The sequence below is a fragment of the Lissotriton helveticus genome, chromosome 5_1 (assembly GCF_964261635.1).
Source record: "Lissotriton helveticus chromosome 5_1, aLisHel1.1, whole genome shotgun sequence".
Classification (NCBI taxonomy): domain Eukaryota; kingdom Metazoa; phylum Chordata; class Amphibia; order Caudata; family Salamandridae; genus Lissotriton; species Lissotriton helveticus.
In genome coordinates, this window is record NC_136065.1 from 1,012,983,551 (window position 1) to 1,013,004,962 (window position 21,412).

General features: G+C 48.0%; 1 protein-coding gene across 1 annotated transcript in view; it reads right to left on the bottom strand.

The window, feature by feature from the left end:
- Window positions 1-21,412, bottom strand: part of FANK1 (fibronectin type III and ankyrin repeat domains 1) — a 1,467,952-nt gene that overhangs the window by 317,219 nt on the left and 1,129,321 nt on the right. Inside the window, exon 7 of the mRNA XM_078643513.1 lies at window positions 15,666-15,831. Within this exon, the coding sequence (XP_078499639.1) occupies window positions 15,666-15,831 (166 nt within the window). The remainder of the gene's footprint in view (window positions 1-15,665; window positions 15,832-21,412) is intronic.

Consider the following 21,412-nt stretch of genomic DNA (forward strand, 5'->3'; position numbering starts at 1 on the left):
ACCAGCGGGCAACATGAATGATGATGAGGAGTGACAAGAGAAAGCACATGTTGTGTACGTCAGCAAGCAGGATACAATCCAACATGCAGTCGATTCCGTTGACAAAACCTAGTGGGAAGCTGACTGGTGAATCCCCTCATCGACCCTGGTACATGCATTAACATTGTGTCAAGGACAACATTTAACTCACTGATGACTTAGTCGCACTTGCAACCAATCAAAATAAAGATCTACACCTAAGGGCATTAGATCCACCTGACCGGGGTATTCAAAACTGAACTCACCCAAGAGAAGAAGTCTATGTCACTTGAGGAGCGAGGATGCTCCTGAACTTCCAAACAGATGAAAGACTTAACCTAATCCAATTTGCATAAAGTGTACCTACTGCCAAGTCAGATAATCTACTCCATGAAATCTCAAAAGCAAGAATATAGGAGAATGGGCACTTGTTGCCTATGTAAGCCGAACCTTGACCCAGACAGAACAGCGATATTCCAAGATAGAACGTACAGCAAACATAATCCACAGGGATGCAGGCAGTTCAACTTTACCTACAGGAGCACCACTTCACAGTCTGCAGGTACCACAAGCCCCTAGTTCCTCTGTTTTAGGGGTCCATATTCAAGCCTCCCAGGGATGAGAAGTGGATACTTCAGCTACAAGAGTATGCCTTCTCAGTAGTCTACAGACCTGGCTCTTTAAATCAAGTAGATACTTTTCCAGGGACCCTTGACGTTGGCGAAAATTTGTAAAATATTGTACAGAAAGGTCTACTGACCCTCTTTCTGTTTCTTTATCTACTATTTTTTTCATTCTTACCCTTGCCCTGCAGGGCTCTGCCTTGAGTACTCTCAAGGATTATCTTTTTGTGCTCTGTCAGCTTTCCTGCAGCTGCCGGAGCTACCCTCTTTTTTCAAGTCCCCTATCGTAAAAAGGACCTTAAAAGGGCCTGCACATATGTTTTCACCTATGCCCTTTATTATGTCGTAGTGGGACCTTAACTTGGTCCTCACATTTCTCACATGAGCTCTCTTTGAGCCATTAAATAACTCTCCCCTCAGGCTACTTACCATCAAGACAGCCTTTCTAGTGGGAATAACATCTAGTGAATAAATTGCAGGCTTTGTCTAGTAAGCCTCTCTACTTGATGACTTTTGTGGAAAAGGTGGTGCTTCAGTCTTTCCAAAAGTGGTGAACCCATATCATCTGGGTCAACTGATCAAACTGCCCACCTTTTTTGCTCCTCTTCATCTCTCTAAGGAAGAGGAGCGTTTCCTTCATCTGAAAAAAGAGAGTTGCCGTTCTACATTGAACGCACAAAAGAGTTCTGGGTGGACGGACAACGCTTTGTGTGTTACATGGAAGCTAAAAAAGGTCGGGCAGTGCAGAAATAGACCATTTCTCGCTGGGTCATTCTCTGCATTAAAATCTGCTATGCCTTGGCTACGAAGCAGCCCGTGGAGGGCTGAAGATCTCATCCCACCTGGGGGAAGGCTACAACCACGGCGTTGGCCCAGGGTGTCCCAGACAGTCCTAGAGATCTGCCAGGCAGCAATGTGGGTGTCTCTGCACACATCTGCCAGGCGCTCCTGTAGAAAAGTTGGATCTGCTTTCATGGTTTTTGCTTGGTGTCAGTATGTTTTTTGAGGTAAACACCCATTATAAAAAATATTTCTTCCCGCATACCATTACTCCGCGTACTATTATTACGAATCTACCATGACTCCGCAATGCCATTATAACTCATGGCATTACATTTTATATGCTTTTACCACGCATACATTTACGATGAATGCTAAAAGAATGGATTTTTTATGTTAGGATAAAGTAAGTATGGGTATAGGGGTATATGATTTGGGGTTCAGAGGTATATGTTTTGGGGTGATTGGGTATTTTAAGGGTTCAGGGCTAGGTTTGGGTTTTGGGGTACAGGGGTATTTTTAGGGATCAGGGATAGGTTTGGGTTTTGGGGTACAGGGGTACTTTTAGGGTTCAGGGATAGGTTTCGGTTTAAGGGTACAGGGGTATTTTTAGGGTTCAGGGATAGGTTTGCGTTTTGGGGTACAGGGGTATTTTTAGGGTTCAGGGCTAGGTTTGGGTTTTGAGGTACAGGGGTATTTTTAGGGTTCAGGGCTAGGTTTGGGTTTTGGGGTACAAGGGGTATTTTTAGGGATCTGGAATAGGTTTGGGTTTTGGGGTACAGGGGTATTTTTAGGGTTCAGGGCTAGGTTTGGGTTTTGGTGTACAGGGGTATTTTTAGGGTTCAGGGGTATATTTAGGGTTCTGGGATAGGTTTGGGTTTTGGGGTACAGGGGTATTTTTAGGGTTCAGTGATAGGTTTGGGTTTTGGGGTATAGGGGTATTTTTAGGGTTCAGGGATAGGTTTGGGTTTGGGGTACAGGGGTATTTTAAGGGTTCATGGACAGGTTTGGGTTTTGGGGTACAGGGGCATTTTTAGGGTTCAGGGCTAGGTTTGGGTTTTGGAATACAGGGGTATTTTTAGGGTTCAGGGCTAGGTTTGGGTTTTGGGGTACAGAGGTATTTTTAGGGTTCAGGGCTAGGTTTGGGTTTTGAGGTACAGGGGTATTTTTAGGGTTCCGGGCTAGGTTTGGGTTTTGGGGTACAGGGGTATTTTCAGGGTTCGGGGCTAGATGTGGGGTTACAGGGGTATTTTCAGGGTTCAGGGATAGGTTTGGGTTTTGGGGTACAGGGGCATTTTTAGGGTTCAGGGATAGGTTTGGGTTTTGGGGTACAGGGTTTTTAGGGTTCAGAGCTAGGTTTGGGTTTTGGGGTGTTAAGGTTTATTGAGGGTTTAGAGGGTATTAAAGTTTTGGGGTACAGGGGCATTGTTTTTGTTCCAAGTCTGTTTTTATTTTGAAGCAAATCCCCGGACAGGGGCACATAAACACAGCGATAAGCCTACAACCTCTAAATAGCAATTAGATCATATATCCTGCCTATAGAGAAAAGTTAACACAGCACCTTGCCTACAACCCCAGTAGGGCCGGCCGCGTGGCTTGGAATCAGCTGTTAGACCTACTCGGTGCGGATGGAGCCCAAGCACCGGGACAATGAGAATAGGTGAATGTGTAACAAGGCCATTACTCATGTACGACCCAATGGGGGCCAACAAACATGAATGAGATCTAAAGATAGCGATAGTTAAGAGAGGAGTAGAGAAAGAGGGATAGGAAGCAAGAGGCAGGGAGGGTGTCGTGTAAGCAGGGCGTGTGTGCTGCTCAATGGGGGAGGGGGGGCATCCACCAGTTAGGGTTAGCCTCGGGAGCTCCCGCGTCCTGTAGGATGTCTAAGGGAGCAGTCTGTTGGGATCTGCGGGGATGACAGCATCGTCAAAAAGGTGTAGAGTCCGGAGTCTAGTGGGCATGTGTCCTGCGTGTTCTGTTGAGCAGAGGTAACGCACCAAGGGCTTCCAAATTGACCCAAAGCGAGTGTCGCGCATTTGTATTTGCGCTGTGAGACGCTCCATAGCTAAAACGTGAAAAAAAGCCGCACAAACCAGGAGGCTACGGGGGGTGCTTCGGTCTTTTTCCAGTACAAGGCTATAAGCTGCTTGGCCGCTCCCAGCATTTGGAGCGTCAGAATCCAGTCACTGCGGGTAAGTGCCTTGAGGTCGAGGGGCCGAATGCCAAGTAGGATTGTGCTTATGGCTTCAGGCAAGGGGAACCCCAACACCCCCCTAATGTGGCTGAGGACCTCCTTCCAAAAAACAGTTAAGAGCGGGCACGACCACCATATGTGTACAAAATCCCCTGTTGCAGTCCGACATCTCCAGCACAGTGAGGAAACATTGGGGAACATCTTATGCAGCCGCAGAGGAGTGTAGTACCACTGAGTTAAAAGCTTTTTAGGCATTTTCCCTCTGCGGGATACTCCGATAAACCTTGGGGATGTCTCTCCACACTCTGTCCCATTGCGAAGGCTCGATATCTGCGGCTGCCGTTAGCTGCCATTGGCGCTGGTATGGGTGGGTAAGTACAAGTGGCGCGGATGTTGCAAGATGTGGTAAATCTGCGTGACCAATCTTTTTAAACCCCCAAGGGAGCGCACCAGCTTTTCGAAGGGGGTGAAGGTTCGCGTGGCTGCTTGATGCATCTCCCCCTTGGAGACCCAGTGTCGCAATTGAGCATATTGCAACCGTGCCATCGGCTGTAAGTGAAACTCCTCCCGGCATTGGTCAAACGATTTGAACGTGCCCCCCTCAGAGAGATCGCAAATCACCCTGCAGTCTCCTTGCGTCCATTGCTCAAACGCCCGCGATTGATGAGCCGGCGGGAAATGCGGATTCGATGCTACGGGAGTATGTGGGGATGGGAATGTAGTGAGCCCTTTGGACACGGCAATGGCGTCCCAAATGTCCAGCACCGTTTTCGTGGGCACCGCCATGTACGCACTCTTAGAGCGGGCTGTCCGATGGAGCCACTGCAGATCCCAAATGGAGCATCCTGTTACCGCCCTGTCCATATGCAGCCATCCTTTTTCACTCTCTCGCACCCCCCACTCTATCACAAAACGGAGATGTGCAGCCCAATAATGATGCACTAGATTGGGACAGGCGAGACCTCCCCTAACTCATGGAGCCATAAGGATCTTTTGCGAGAAGCGTGATCGCTTACCACCCCACACAAAAGACGTGAGGTCGCGTTGCAGACTCCGTATGCAGTGGAGCGTGATTGGGGTGTGGGAGGCATTGAAACACGTACAGAACTTTGGGGAGGATCGACATTTTAACAGCGTTGAGCATGCCTAACCATGACAACATCAGTGGCTTCCACCGCCGTAGATCTTCCAAGACCTCCTTTCGGCAATCCTGCCAGTTCACAGACGACCAGGCGTCCAGGGAGGAGGTCAAAGTGAGGCCCAAGTATCGAATATGACGCTCAGCCCACTGATAGGGCACGGCCCTCTTCAAAGAGGGAATCTCCTCAACCGGGATGGTAAGATTGAGAGCCCATGACTTATCATGGTTGATCGTGAGACCAGAGGCACTCTCATAAAGGCAAAGCACCCTATGGATGGCCGGTAGAGATTTCCGTGGGCGCGTAAGGATAAGAATCAAATCGTCCGCGAACAACGCCACCTTGTTGTCCCGGCCACCATGGGCTATTCCGTGGATGTCCGGCTCGCGCCGTATCCGTTCCACTGCGACGGCGAACAATAGGGGCGAGAGGGGGCACCCCTGCCTAGTGCCCCTGTGTATCGCCAGCGGAGGTGTTAAGCCGCCATTAACCCGGATTCTGGCCTGGGGTCCTATGTATGGGGCCATAACCCTTGCAATCATCTTCGGGCCCAACCCAATTTTGTGAAGCACCGCCCTCAGGAAGGTCCAGTCCACCCGGTCAAACGCCTTCTCCGCGTCCAGGGATAGAAGGCAAGCCGGGATTTTCCAGTGGTGCACCTTCCCCACGAGGTGCGCAAGCTTACGGACATTGTCCGCCCCCTGTCGGTCTCGAATAAATCCGGCCTGGTCAGGGTCCACAAGCCCCGGCATATGCGGATCTAAACGTTTGGCAAGGAGTTTAGTATATATTTTAAGATCCGTGTTTAGTAAGGCAATAGGGTGGTAAGAAGCACACATCGTGGGGTCATTCCCGGGTTTCGGTATCAATGCTATTTCCGCCATGCCCATGTCAGGGGACGGCCCCTTGCCATCAGTAAAAGAGCTGAACAGCCTTAAGAGATAGGGTTGAAGCTGAGTCTGGAATGTGCAATAGAAAGATAGGGGTAGGCCATCCGGGCCTGGTGTTTTCCCTAAAGGGAGATCTTCAATTGCCGCTGCTACCTCCTCTTCAGTAATGGTGCCTTCCAATTTCGCCGCTCTCCCCAAGGGTAGTGTTGCCCCCTCGTAGTCAGCCAGGACCGCCGCGATCGCATCCGCCGAGGCCGGCTCCCTCCCGTACAAGGCGGCTTAGTAGTACACAAATACGGCCTGCTTAGCCTTCTCTGAAATAGCTCTCGCCCCATCCGGCAGCTGAACACTAGCTATATGGGCCTTAGCTGCACGCGCCCGCAACCTCTCAGCCAGCAATCGTCCTACCTTGTTGCCTCCATCAAAGTACTTTTGCTTTAATGCCAACAAAGCGCATTCCGCTTTATTAGTGCGTAGGAGCCGCAGCTGTCCCCTATGATTGGCTAGTCTCCTCCTAGATTCCAATGACGAACGTGCCCGATCTTGCACTTCGGCCTTCTTGATGTCCCCTGCCAGATCAGCTTCCAATTTGCAGGCTGCATGCCTCCGAGCAATTGCCAGAGAGGTGATGTGTCCCCGGACCGTGGTTTTGAAGGCGTCCCATATCACCGGGAAGGACATCTCTGGGGTGTCATTAGAAGCAAAATAGGAGTCTATGGCCTCTCGGATGCTGTCCACATCCTCAGCATCCCGAAGGATGCTCGGCGGTAAAAACCAACGAGCCTCATGAGTGGAGCGCGCAGCCGGATCCTGGAGGAGCATTTCAACATGAGCATGATCCGACAGTGATATGTCCGAGATGGAGGCCCCCAAAGTATCTCGCAGCAGCTCCAGCGATATAAAGAGGAAATCTATGCGAGAGTAGGACCTGTGGGCATGCGAGTAGAACGAGTAATCTCTCAGGTCCGGGTAGTGGTAACGCCACACATCCATTAACCCTAAATCCGCAATCTGCTTGCGCAGCGCAGAGGACATCGCCCCAGTATCGTTGAAAACGGCATCGCTACGATCCATGGCCGGTTCCCAGACTAAATTGAAGTCCCCTCCCAAGATCATGTTCGGGTCACCACATGAGATCTGATCCCGCAGAAGTGTCTGGAGATATCGGTCTTGCAACTGATTGGGTGCGTATACGTTACATAGGGTAAGTCGGCGCCGCCCCATGTGTACTGTAACTTTGAGAAAGCGCCCATCCCCACTCTTATAGGGCCTCATGTCTCCCCGCCTGAAACCAGCTCTGCACAATATGGCTACCCCCGCAGTTTTAGTGTCCGCAGCTGCCCAGAATTGAATAGGGTACTTGGGGTACACCATGCGGTGTGTGTCTCCCTGCATTAAGTGAGTTTCCTGGAGGAATATGATGTCAGGACGTTGTTGGAGGAGATAACGCTAAACCTGCTTGCTCTTATTAGGGGAGTTCAAGCCCTTGAAGTTGAGTGTCAAGACCTTCATGGTCTGAGGGATGGTTGCCGGCATAGTGTATAGCAGTCAGGGTCCGCCCATGCTCCCCACTCCCACCAATGCGAGGATAAATGCACAGAAGCAACCCCTCTAGGGGACAGTAGCCGCCCCATCTCCACCCCGCTACACACTGAATCGGGAGGAAGGAATCGAAGAAAGGTCGGAAGGAAGACAGACAGGAAGGAAAAATAGGAGAGAGAGTCAATAAGCGGCCAAACAGGCCTCACAACTTCCAAGGTCAAAAAAGGCCAACAGGGCCACATTGAACTGCCCCAGTCACCGGGCATCCTCTACCAAGAGTTTGGACGCACTCAGGAATGTCACTCCCTATGGAGCAGTATGGGGGGAACCCTCAAGAAATACAAGAGGCAGTAGCCCCAGTGCCCCCGCCGCCCAAGTAGGAGTCGGGATGCGATGCAATTTCACAAGCAGGGTAACGTGGCATTGTTCAGTACATGGCCGCCGGAGTAGTTCATGCAGGGTGGCCAATTTAGTCCACTTCGCTTCTCTGAAGGCCCCACACAAGCGACGAGAGTGGGGAGTCTTCGTCTGCCACGCACAATACTGCGACTACAGGCACAGGAAGGGTCGGCGAGCCGCAGGGGCCACAGAGCAGACGCCCAACAAGGGTGTCAGAATTGCATCCCGCAGCAGTGGTGCGTGCCATATGTCAAGATGGTTCAAAAACGAACAGCTCATCCAGTGGTCAGTTTCTCCTCCGAGTGGGGCGTAAGCACCACTGATGATCGTCAGAGGCGGGAGGCAAAGATGACGGCAGCCGCAACAGGTCGCGAAGACAGCACCCCTCAGTGGGCGCTAAGTCACGGGGTCGACGGATGTGACCCCATCCCTTCGCGGTCACCCTCAAGAGAACGGATATGTGCTATGATGTCTTGCTTAGCCTGCGAGGAGGATCTCTCATCCACCGGAGGGGAATGGCGTCGGTGCGGAATCGTGGTCTAGTCTGATCGAGCCGGGATCCTTTCTTGGTGTCTCGGTCGGGAAGGGCTTCCTGCCGACGACTACGGCATCTTAAGCAGCTGTGCCGCCTCCCTGTAGGACCGGGTGACCCTACGTTTGCCCTCCCAGTGGAAAATGAGGGCGAAGGGATGGCCCCACTGGTAGGAAATGTTGAGGGCTCGCAGCCTCTCCGTCACCGGCCGAAAAGCCCTCCGCCTGCGCAGGGTGTTGGGGGCCAGGTCCTGGAAGATTTGGATCTTGTGGCCGTCGTAGGTGAGGTCCGACCTGTCTCTCGCCGCTTCGAGAATGGCCTCCTTCTCAGTGAAGTAGTGCACTCTTGTCAGGATGTCCGGAAGCAGGCCCTTACAGCCCGCAGGGCCAGAGACCCGATGGGCAAGGTCCAAAGTCGGGGGGGAGGCCTCTTCATCCCCCAAGACCTCGTGGAGGAGCTGCGTCACGTAGGTCATGATGTCTTTCCCCTCTGCTGCAAGTGGAACGTCCCGAATGCGCAGGTTGTTCCGGCGACTTCTATTTTCAAGGTCCTCCTGCTTGACCTGTAGCTCAATGTTCTGCTCCTCTAGGGCCGCTACCCTCTGCCAATGTTGTTCCTGGTCCCCCGTACGCTCGTCGTCAATTTTCTCGAGTCCATCAACCCTATCACCCAGTTCAGTGACCTCCTTGCGCAGCTCTTTAACACAGGAGTGCGCCTCCGAACGTAGGGAACCTATCTCTGACTTGAGCTCAGCCATGAAGGAGGACATATAGGCCTGGGTCACCAGTGGTGAATCCTCGACAGTCTGGGAGGAACTCTCGGTCGGCACCGTCTCTCCTGCTTTGCTCCACATGGCCACCACAGAGTTGGTCTTGGAGGTCGCCGCCGAGTCCGCTTTACCCCCCCTGGAGCGCGTCATTGCCAGGGCCGCAGTCGAGGTCCAGCAGCGTGTCCAGCGCAGTAGGGTCCGGCCGTTGCACGGCAGGTCCAAAAGAGGCTGAGGAAGAGAGGGGGGGCCTCCCCAGGCCGTGCCACCCGCCCCTCCGGCGATGCCCCCAAGCAGCAGTCCCAATGCGGCAAGTGGCAGCAAGATACAGGCCTCTCCGGAGCACCCCCAATCAACTATGGCGGGCACGCCGGGGAAGCACAATCACAGCGCAGCCAGCAGCAGGGGCCCGGCGGCCCAGGGCAATGTCCAAACCTCTATGGAAGGGGCAGAGGACCAGGGATTCAGGGGACAGCCCCCCAAGACAAGTCAGACCCCGAGGCACCAGTCAGAGCACCGTACCCCTTAACTCCGCAGAGTCTGCCATCTGCGTGTGCAATCAGGAAGGTCCCCACCTCCGCCATCCAGGGCCCTGGTCTGTCTCACTCCGCTTTCCCAGGGGGTTCACAACGGCCCGGACCACCCCCCCCCTCACCTCCAGCCCTGTCCCAGGTCCCGCTCCCAGGGCCGCAGCAGTGACACAACAAGTCCCCAATCACCCTCCAGCAGTCCAAGGCCCAACCTCTAATCCCGCCGCAAAAGGGCCCAGAGCGCAGAGGTCCAGCCCTCAGTCCCCAGGGCTCAGCGCTAACTCACGGTCCGCTGCTAGCTCCCACACCGCCAAAGGGCCAGGGCGCCTCTTCCCAGGGGGGGGCGTGCAGGAGTCCGCGGCCTCTCGCCGCTCACTCCGCACTACGCTTCAGGGCCTCCAGCCGTCGCAACTAACCTCCACCTCCGCGCTGTGTCTCTCAGGGGCCCCCCACTGAAGCCGGGGCCCAAGACTACTCTCCTCAATAGAGCGGCCTCCTCACCGCCGGCCCCTCGGCTCCAGTGGAGAGCACAAAATGGCGGCAGCACTCCACGCGTTTTCTCTGCAGACCACAACCAGGTCCGTCGCCGCCGTCAACAATCCCCCGCCATCTCCCTCGGAGATCCCCGTGCAGAGTTTGTGGGCCCGTAGCGCTCGTAGGGCCGCGTGCCGCGCTCCACGCGAGCGACAGAGAAAGGGGGGATGATGCACCAGGGCGGCCTCTCTAGCCCCGGCAGCTCCGCTCGTCACCCCGGCTTGCTCCACACACAGGGGGGGCCCAATCGAAGCTTCGGGCCGCCCACAGGGCACGGGTCCGCCGCACAACCGAAGGCACAAGATGGCGGGTACAGTCACTCCCCGGGGCACAGGCACCCACCGTCAGCTCGCGTTGAGGAGGGGTGGCGGCTCAGCTCCCTCCGCACTCGCTATGGCCCCCAGGCAGGTCGCAGACAGCGCAGCAAGACTCAGCCGCTCCCTGGAGGCCCCTCGCCGTCTCGCTCAGCCGCAGCGTAGAGTCCGTCCATCCAGCCGTCTCCGCTGCTCCTTCAGGCCACGTCGGACCCCGCAGTTCTCGTCCAGGCGCCAGCCCCACCGGGCCTCTCCCGCACCTCCGCCGCCCCGCCTCCGCTCCTGCGTTCTCACCCGACCGAGCCCAGCCCGCAGGCAGCTCACAGACGGGGCTAGGGCGCAGGTAGCTGTCCCTGGCAGGCTGCACAAAATGGCGGGCGCGTCCGCTCTCGAAGACACCAGCAGTCCGCCAGCTCGCACGGCAGCCTTTCCAGCAGTCCGCCTCACTCCATAGGCATCCCTACTCTCCGGCAGCCCCCACCGTTCACGGGGTCACAGCTCAGCACCCCAACTCCGCCAAAGATAGCTTGTACAGGCGGTGGGGCACCGGAGCTCCTGAAAGGCACGTCTTATCGCATCGCCGTCGAAGCCACCCAGGGGCATTTTTTGAGTTAAGGGATAGTTTTGGGTTTTGGGGTGCAGGGTGTATTTTTAGGCTCAGGATGGGTTAGTGTTTAAGGGTGCTGGGGTATTTTAAGGAGTAAGGGTGGGTTATGATTATGGGGTGCAGGGGTATTTAAAGGGACCAGGGTGGGATTCTTTTTTTGGGTGTAAAGGGTAATTAAAAAAACATATATATATATATATATATATATATATATATATATATATATATATATATATATATATATATATATATACATACATATAAAAATATATATTTAATATTAACTTATATAAATATATATATATAAATAATTCTATTTAAAAGAAAAAATTTAAAAAAAAATATATATATATGTATATATATATATATATATATATTAGCAAACACCCCTCCAGTGAGAGAAGGTAAGAGGCCACGTAGGGGAAAATGGAAACCTTTAATAAAATAATGCAGCATAGGCATAATGCATTTCGGCATGTGGTAGCCTTCCTCAGACGCCGCTGCTCACCAGTTACTTTTATTGCCCCCATTGGAGGGGGAACAACGCCCATAGGTCACATGGTCGAACTAATACTGCGGTCCAAGTTCGCCTACAGTTCCCAGAAGTCATTATTTCTGGTTGCATGGGATCGGCAAACAGGAAAAAGGCGCGTTGTACTAGGAAGGATAGTCCCAGGTGAAGGTGTTGTTCTCAGATTTCCTCTGGTCCCCGGAACATTTCTAGCCCCCAATGCAGATTCCAGCCGGGCTGTGAGACGTAGTGGCAGTGCACACGGCTCCCCGCGAAGTCGCGAGCTGCTCCTGGCAGCATCCCTTGCTCTGTCTGCATACGGAGGCGGGCAGGAGTTAATCCAATTCCTTGGTGAAAAACACAAGCTACAACAGCTGATGCCAGCATATCTCCCGCCACTTCGAGGAATGGGGCCTCTTGCACGCCACTGGCAAGCGTGTGAATGTCCATTAGCAAACACCCCTCCAGTGAGAGAAGGTAAGAGGCCACGTAGGGGAACATGGAAACCTTTAATAAAATAATGCAGCATAGGCATAATGCATTTCGGCATGTGGTAGCCTTCCTCAGACGCTGCTGCTCACCAGTTACTTTTCAACCCCCACCTTTAAATGTCCTGTATTGCCCCCATTGGAGGGGGAACAACGCCCATAGGTCACATGGTCGCACTAATACTGCGGTCCAAGTTCTCCTACAGTTCCCAGAAGTCATTATTTCTGGTTGCATGGGATCGGCAAACAGGAAAAAGGCGCGTTGTACTAGGAAGGATAGTCCCAGGTAAAGGTGTTGTTCTCAGATTTCCTCTGGTCCCCGGAACATTCCTGTATATATTTAAATAAAGTACTTTTACAAAGTATATGCCTTCACCACGCATGCCTTTGCGTTGTAATGGCATGAGTGGTAAAGGCATATGCGGAGTAAATATTTGCGGGGTCATTGTATGTCGGAGTAAATGCACTTACGTTATGAAAAATGCGGAGTAATGGTATGCGGGATATTCACCCGCGGAATAACGTCATATATTCTTTTTTACCTAGTCTGACTGGAATCCTGCTAAGCAGGACCCCAGTCAGTGTGCTTTCTCCCTAAATAGACCATTATAGGTACTTTTGTACATCCGCAATTGAGTACTGGTGTACCCTTGTAAGTCCCTAGTATATAGTACAAAGGTACACAGGGCATAGGTACACAAGGGGTTTCCCCAGGGTCTGCAGCAGGTATTGTGCCACCCATGGGAGTCCACTCACACAGCACACCAAAGAATGGTGAAGACGGAGAACAGGCTCTACAATACACTGTGGTTCCACTATTATATGACCTGGAAAGCTAGTGAAATTGTGCAGAGCAGCTAAGATCCCCCTGCACCAATCATCACTGAAGTATCTAAAGGTGACAACCTGCTGTCTGCAAGACAACAGGGAGCCTGAATGATTCATGAGGTCACTCTCCAAACTAATACATATAACTCTGGCTGATAGGCGTTAATCAAGCCTTCATGTGGAGAACCTTGTGCTAGTCAGAGACAGGCACCCAGGGAGGAAGTTCAGGCTTCCCTATGAGTTGACCCCATGGTGAATCATCCAAACTACAAGGAACTAGCCCAGAGAAGGTGACAATGAATGTGCCTTTCTTCCGCAGGTTCCATATGTTAAGCCTTGAACTTGATGCTGAAGCTTCATGCTAATGAGGACAAAGGCAGCTCCCTTAGATTCTGCCAACCCAGCTGTTCACTTAGGGCCTGATTTAGAGTTCAGCAGGAGGGTTACTCCATCATAAAAGTGACAGATAAACCATCAGTTGTATTACAAGTGCGCATGGGATACCAATCACAAATGTAAGATGGACTAACCATTCTGCCAAACTCTAAATCAGGCCTTAATTCCTAGTGAGACATGACATTACGAACCTAGTCTTGGTAATGATTGCTCATCAAGAATTCCAGTGCTCGATGCAACCCTGGATGGTGGTTGGGTGTGGGGGTGGGGGGGAGTCTCGAACATTGATGGGACCTCACACAACTGTGATCAGACCATCCCAGATACCATCTCCTAGCCAAGCCGATCCCCTCTCTGCTTTATAAAGACTAGGAGCAGTAGTATATCAGTGAAGATAGTTTGCAGTGTTGTTGAAGACTTACATTTTGTTAAACTTTGGGAGGAACATAGTGTTTTGCTTGTGGAGCACAAGTTTAAAGGTATGCTATAGTCTGCTGTGTTATTGCACCCCAGGTGTATGGCCTAAATGGTTGAGTCCTGGGTGCAAATTGAAAGACCATAAAGGGGTCTTTGAAAGTTGAGATAGCAATGTAACGTCTTGTGTGTTCTGTCCTGCGCCGATAGCACAAGGGTAGCAATTGTGCTTCCATGCAGTCACTGAAGGCTAATATCATGGAAACATTTCCCTGCCACTTTTTGTCCTGTGGGAACATCGCCTGCAGGCGAAACAGGGATGATATGAAATTTTGCCTCAAATAAACACTGTTCATCTTTGTAAAAGGTGAAGGTTTCCAACTTAGGGCCTGATTACAAGTGGGTCGGCTAATTCCGACCCATGTGTAAACCACTGTTTTTGCAGGGGTCTGGGTTATGAGTTTCAAGCTATTAAACTCATCCAATACATTATCAGAAGCGCTAAATAACTCAATCTTTGTTACATTTCGGCAGGTCAAAACTGGCGAAATTTATCGGAGGGAAAAGCATACTGCATTTACCATAGCATTCGGATTTTAGTGCTTTAAACACTGAAATCTGCATTCTATTCCCCATAAACTCGTAAAAGGTGTTATTCATCACACTCGACAAATATCGTATCCCATGGCCTCGGGGATTAGTCTGTTTATGGGAGGGAAGTTTCAAATTTTCACACCAATAAGTGAAAGATTCCCTTATTGCAATTACATCACACTGGGAGAGAGATGTGTGTACTCCACTTCCCTTATCCTTCTTCCCCTGCTTTCAATTATGTCAGGCAGAGCTTATTTTGAAGTGTGGTCATGATGGACTTTCCGCCAAAACTGATGCTGGTATTGCTGTCGTGAAAACCCTTGTACATTACATTACATATACTGATGGCCCTTTTTAGGGCAGCCACTCCAATGCCCCCAGTAATTTTTACTGCCAGTCCTCCGTATGAACAGTGGCAAACCATACAGGAAACAAATTAAGGGATTTTGCCTGCACGTTAGAAAAAAAGCTCTCAGTTTATCAGAGCCTCTGAAGCTAGGTTTCCCACGCTGGCATGGTGGACCTGGCCACCAATGTTTCCTCCCATTCCCAAAGTATCAACCACCATGAAGAGGGGACTGCTATTAAAAAACCACCATGGCAGGCCGGCAAAGTCTTGATATAGAACCAGGTCCATCCTACGTTAAAAGAGTCCCTACATCAGACCTACATTAGATACAAAAAGCTAGGTGTATACATATGAGTCAATACCCTTCCTGGATTACATAATACATTATTTTAGAATTTACAAGGAAACAAGATTACATGGGAGAGTTTAAGAATTGTATTAAAAGTTGTAGAAATGTCCTCTTTTGGCATTAAAATATTTCAGATAGGTAGAATATTTCCAGTTACACCTGTGTGCACGTTCACAAATTAAGATGAAGCCCTCAAAAGTAGTCTAGCAGCCAACACGCTTCGTCATCTGGAAACTGCCAATGACTTCCTAGGGGCTATTTAAAGTACAATATTGCACGCGTCAGTAGAAGATTCCAAAATGTTTTCCATATTACTGTCAGGAAAGTATCATGAGTCCATATTAAGTAGTAGTCATAAGTAAATACGGTGTAGGTATTGTTGAGGTGCACTATATTGAGTGGGTTGTCACAAGTATAATGAGCCATAGGCGAGATCGAAGTGCACCACCTGTTGAATATCTAGTTGAGTGGGTTTGTGATGCTGCAGTGCCACGTATTCTGGTGTTGTAGAATTAACTGTAGGAAACACTGAATACAGAAGACAGTGGTTGTACAGTATGTTGAATGACTTTAGCATGATTTGTAAGAGTGCTCGCAGGTGTAACTGCAACTATTTAGACTTTGGCCTATTTGACGAGCCCATAGGTGGATGCTCCCTTCTTTTACTGAGCACCCGATTGTGCAATGTTTGGACTTTAGATAATTGTAAACCTTAGAGAATATGCCAGTTAAAAAATTAGCCACAAATTGTATCTAGCACTAGGTGGAATATTTGTTTTTTTAAACACAACTTGTACGTGAATATCATCAAACCAAATTGGATTGCACTAAAAGTACACATAATGACCAAAGCTAAATTTCATACCCAACAGCCATCTTTGATCAGCCATTCAATGACATTAATATGACCACCATCTGCTGCTGAATGCAAGGCCATGCAACCTGCTTTATCTCTGGTTTTCCAAGATGCTCCTTTTGACTTAAGATATTGAGCAATTTCCAAGTTCCCGGAATAACAAGCCAACATTAAACTGAAATATAAGTACAAAACAGTGCAATGAAGAGACAGTAAATCTTAAAAATTATTGTACTACATGAGAAAAATGTGGGCAAATCAAAATATGAAACTGTATGTATAACTTAGTTCCATTCATCCTTCTTACAAACATTGAAGTGGATCTTCTTTGCAAATTAAAAATCATGTTTTTATTTAGTCGAATATTAAGAACATTTCAAACATTTTGTATACAGATAAAAGAAAGGTGAATTCATACTTCAGAAAGTGAGCCAGGATGAGGCATACAAGCATACATTCTTCATATGACAAGTATAACAAATAGAACTGTGCATGGAACAGTTATCAACAGTTACTATGTTGGCTTTATGGCCTCTTTTCGGCTTTCAGGTCAAATGGAAAGTAGAGGATGATCCTTCACAATTAAGTTTACAACTACTTCTTTTCTCATGCAACCTTGTTCAAATGAACCGTCCTAGTTGGAGCCCATGCCATTTTATATTTAACTGGGAGACTGGTAAGGGACAGAATGATTTTTCATTGAACGTGCTTCCCAGCTGCTCCCCAACAATTCCATCATATTGTGGATGAGACTGGTGAGGGGGAGTATGATTTTTTTTTTCTGAATGTGCTTCTCAGTTACTCCCTAACAATTCCATAATTTTCTGGATGAGATGTTAACCCCCCTGTAGTGGCTAGCTAACAATATCAAAACCAAAAAAGGGTTGGCTTCAACAGAAAAATGCAGGTTCCATTTTGGGGCAGGAATGTCCTCTGCATAGTAAATAGCTATGTACACCAACTCTGGGTGTCCAACTGCACATGAAGCTGGACCAGACTTTTTGTTTGGTCCTCTTACCAGGCTAGTGTAGTGTGTGTGTTGTGTCCTAGGCCTTTCCATGGTAGCCCAAGACCCAAAACCTGTACTGCGGCCTGGAAGGGCACACCAAGTGTTCCCACAGAGCTGGCACAGGACTTTTGCCCATGTCTTGGGGTATCATATAAAGTGCTGGTAGCAGTGTAACAAGTGTTTTGGATCTTTAGTATGACTCGACCTGTGTCAAGTGACATCTTGGTCTATTGCCCTTCTTGTGTAAAGTTCTACTTTATTATGGACCCAAAACATTGCACTGCCATTTCGGGTGAATGTTAAGTGCATGCATGTGTAGAAGGTGTGCCTCTGTATGGTAGTAGAACTCTGTGTGTAGTGATTGTCTGAATAATGGGATCGGCGGGATACATCTTAGATTGGCCTTCATTTAGCATGGCACATGATGAAGGATGGATACAGTTTCCCCTGACAGTGTAAGCACTGAAGTATTACAGGATGAAGAAAAGGCTATCACTGATTGTTCAATGAGGTCTTTGTTAAACGAGGGCTGCTGGTTAGCTTTTTCTAGGCACTGCCATTTGGTATGGGTGAGGGAGTGAGCTGCAGTTTCTGTTGTTCAAGGTGAGGAAGATTGTAGGCAGGGCCTGTCCTTTGATCTCTCCCTGATTATTGTTTTAGGAAGCTCAATGACAGCCAGGTGCAGAGATCTCGCTCTTCATTGTGCCCTTGTTTTGACTACTTCTGCTTTGAGCCATCATCAGTGCTACCTGTTAAAAGAGTCATCATCTTGCACAAAGTAATAAATGAGAGGCAGCCAGAAAATGACATCTGAAAGAGAACCAACCCAAACTGGTTCAGATACCTCAGAAAGACAATGGATCTACATGCCTTGACTGGACAATGATTATAAAAGTGGGATTCACACCACCCCTCTTTCTTCCAGATTCAAGTTTTTCATTGGCAAAGAAGGGAGTGCTTTGCAGAGTACTTAATGGACTGCTGTGTGACCAGCGCTGGTGTCTGCATGACATCCATTCTTCCAGTGATGAGAGAACATCACCAGACATTTTCACTTTCTGCTGCAGGAGCGGTCTTGTCTGGCTAAAACCTAGGTGCTTGCCTGCTTGCTGAGATAAAGAGCAAGAAGAAGGTTGCCTGGCCCTACAGGAGGAGAGCTTGTCAAGGATGACAAGCCCAAGTGTTCCGGGCAACAGGTACACAGAGAACAAACTGACTGCAATAAGGGAGCAAAACCAGGTGGGACCCGTATTGTGAAGGGATCTCATTGTCTCCCTAAGTGATTCCTGCTGTGGAATGCACCAAGATGTTTAAGTCCAAAGCATCATTGTGTCATCCAGCATCCTGTTATGATAATATTGAAGCTGAACATTCCTCATCACTGCTTATGCAAAAGGTCTTATCAGCCCGGCGAACACAAATGCTGAAGATGCACACTGGTAGACAAATGGCCCAGAAGATGCAAGTGCTCTAAAAGCAAACACCCATTTGCATCCAGGCTGGGAGGCCATTACTGCTGAAGATAAGTGTCACTACGGGAGCCTGTCACAATGATATTCCCCGCAACCTCTGTTCCGAGTAAGGTTGCTGTCATGGCCAGTGCAGTTACGGTGCTGCTGCCGCAGGAGAGATGTTTGGGGTGTCCCGCACCACCAGAACTGTATCATAGTGGGCTTAAATCTCAGGGAAACAAAAGTATGAAAGTGCAATAGAACTGTGCCGAATTAATGTAAGGCTTTTGCCCATAGAAAGCTATTTCAACTGATTTACCCATCTCAGTCAATAGGGTACATTTGAGTAAAGAGCACCTGTCTGTGCGTTATTAATGCCAATTCAATTCAATTTATTATGATACGGATCTGTGATGGAGGTCCACATAACGCAATATCAAAGATAAAAAATACAAAGATACATAGGGCATATTATATGCAATCATAATTAGATGAAACTCATTAATTGATTACAAAGAATCAAAAATGTAAGAAAAACTACACACAAACCATTCTTGTAGATAAAAACATTTAACACTAACAAGCCTTCAAATCTAATTAGGTGAAAATATAGGACACTAACCTTGAAAAATGACTTTGTACATGCTAAAAAACACAGCACTTGCGAATATTACATATTTAACAATCTAAATATGCAAGGAATCTGACTCAATAATACAAATGTTGAAGTCCCAGTCCATTTCATTAGATGGAAGCATTAGACGCTTACTGGCCTCCTATACTGAACAAATATTGTAATTTACTAAAGAACGCCTGAGGAAAGTGACAATGTGCATTGTGCAACACAGGAGACATACAAACAGTAATAATGTACCTGCTAGAAATGGAACTTGTGAATGTTGCATTATTGACTCTTTTTGTATGTAAACAGCCTGACTCGTTAATACATATTTAAAAAACAACTAAAGAATGAAAGATCTCATCACAAACCAATCCATTAGGTGGAAACATCGGACACTTATGGACCTCCGATGCTGATCGATTATCATGTTTAAAATACAATGGCTTTAGAAACTGACGCTGTGCATTGTGAAACACAGGACATGCAAATACTACTCAATTAAAATTTTGAATAGGCAAGTGACATAATTCACAAATTCTCTCCTTCTTTTGTACTTTACTTTTGTACTTTATCGCAGTAATAGCTTGTAAGGGGAGCAAATCCATTCTCATCAAAAGGATCAATTTTCAGTTCGCATTAGGGAGATTCCAGGTTAAATAAGGTTGTTGGGTTATTCCCAGGATTGCTCTCCCATGCCACCTGATTTTGCTCATTTGATTGACAGAAAGCAATGTCTCTATTCTGACTTACTCTATAGAAGGGATTTTTTATATGACTCTTTTAAAGGGATTTAGGCATGCAGCGGCCTACAATCAAATCAATCTCAAAGGTTTCTTTCGCCAACTCAAAGGACCTAAAGAATGAATTCATGTTTTTGAAGGCGAAACATTTCACACCTAAGAGCTGCACAAAGTGTGCTCTCCTCTCTGACCAAAAGTGAATTTCCCCATCTCAAAACAGCGGCCAGTGGAAAGGTAAAAGTTTACATTAATCCCATCTCCGGCCAAAGGGCATGAGGGGCCCGCTAGAGTATCCAAAGTACCAGACAAAGGGTCTGACCTTCTACTAACTTCAAAAAGCACCAGAGACTTATATCTAACACCTCACAGGCATAACTGAAGGAATTGTAGCCTTATAGACCGACAAAATATGACCAAAGTGACATTTCCCACGCCATTTATATAATCTATTAAGGGAATAAAGTTTATGAACTGAACTAATCTATTAAGGGTATTTGACTGGGATAGAGCTTTAGTTGAACAAAGATTAACATGATTGCCATGGTGCCCATTAGTTGAAATGTTTTTACCCAAATAAAGATACAAGTCCAATTTATCTACCCCTAGATACCATTTGAACTTTCCTCCTGTTCTTGCAACTTTCTTACCGAAAGTCTAAATGTAACTTTTAGATATATTTATTTTCAGAAAGAGGGCTTCTGCGTATTCTTCACAGCAGTAAGGTGATGTTGTAAGGAAAAAAGGTTATATCCGTTATAGCCACGTCATCAGCGTACAACAGACAGCCAATAGACATGTTGCCAGTTTTTGGTGAATCCCCCTACACCTGACCTAGAATACCTGGTATATCATATATACCGAGAGAGAACACAACAGGGGAGCCAAAAGGCAGCCCTGCTGTAAACAATTCTGAGTTGCAACCTTTCGGAATCGTCCCTGAATTCCTCCATGAGAATCTGGCAGCAGGTATCAGAAAGAAGTTCAGTAATGAGCCTTAAGAGGTGGTGAGGAACACCCACACAAAAGAGCTTTCTCCACAGCAAGTGTCAATCCACTCTATCGAACGCAGTGAAGAAGTCAAAGAAAGCCATATCTGTTGCCATACCCCGTGAAAGGGGATATTTCCTAATAATCACTTGAAGGAAAGTAATATAACAGATGGTACTAGACTTCTTAAAACCAGCTTGTTCAGGGGGAATGAGGGTCATTTATCGAACCCAATGTTGTAAATGGGGAAGTAAACTCCTAGCTCTGAGTTTACCTGTTGCATCCAACAATACTATCTGTCTAAAACTAGCTGGGGAAGATTTACGGCCCTTTTCATAAATTGGCATCATAATACTACCCCTCCAAGACAAAGGGATTATTCCTGTTCGATAGTAATATTCAAAACGTGGGCCAAGAACCACTCCACACTCAACAGCCTCCTTTTGATTAGCCGCAATAGGGCTCTCATCTGGCCCCACTGCTCCAGAAGTTCTTGCATTTTTTTTTTATGAAACAGTCTCATCTTGAGATGGAGCACCATATCCCACAAATATTTCTTTATCTATACTTAACACCAGAATATCATCTTCACCTGAATAACTACAATACAAGTTAGAAATATACCCCACCCCAAACATTTTTAGGGATGGAAATTGTATGGGCTGTCTCCCTAGAATCACAGTATTCTGAGACTCCTGGTAAGATGTGTAGTGTTTCATTTTGCTTTGAGTATAGCCGTCTTTCTTTTAACTAAAAGAGTAGCAATGCCCTTACAGATATATATCTGTGTCTATTGGTTGACTGTTGAGTTATGATCTCGTGTCCCCATCCTACCTCCATGAGAAGCCTTTGACGGCTCCTCCTTGCTACCCTGAAGTGTAGAAAAGGTGTATTTGGCCCAGTTTGCAGAGGCAAAGTAGGGCAGACCAGTGGCAAACAATTCCAAC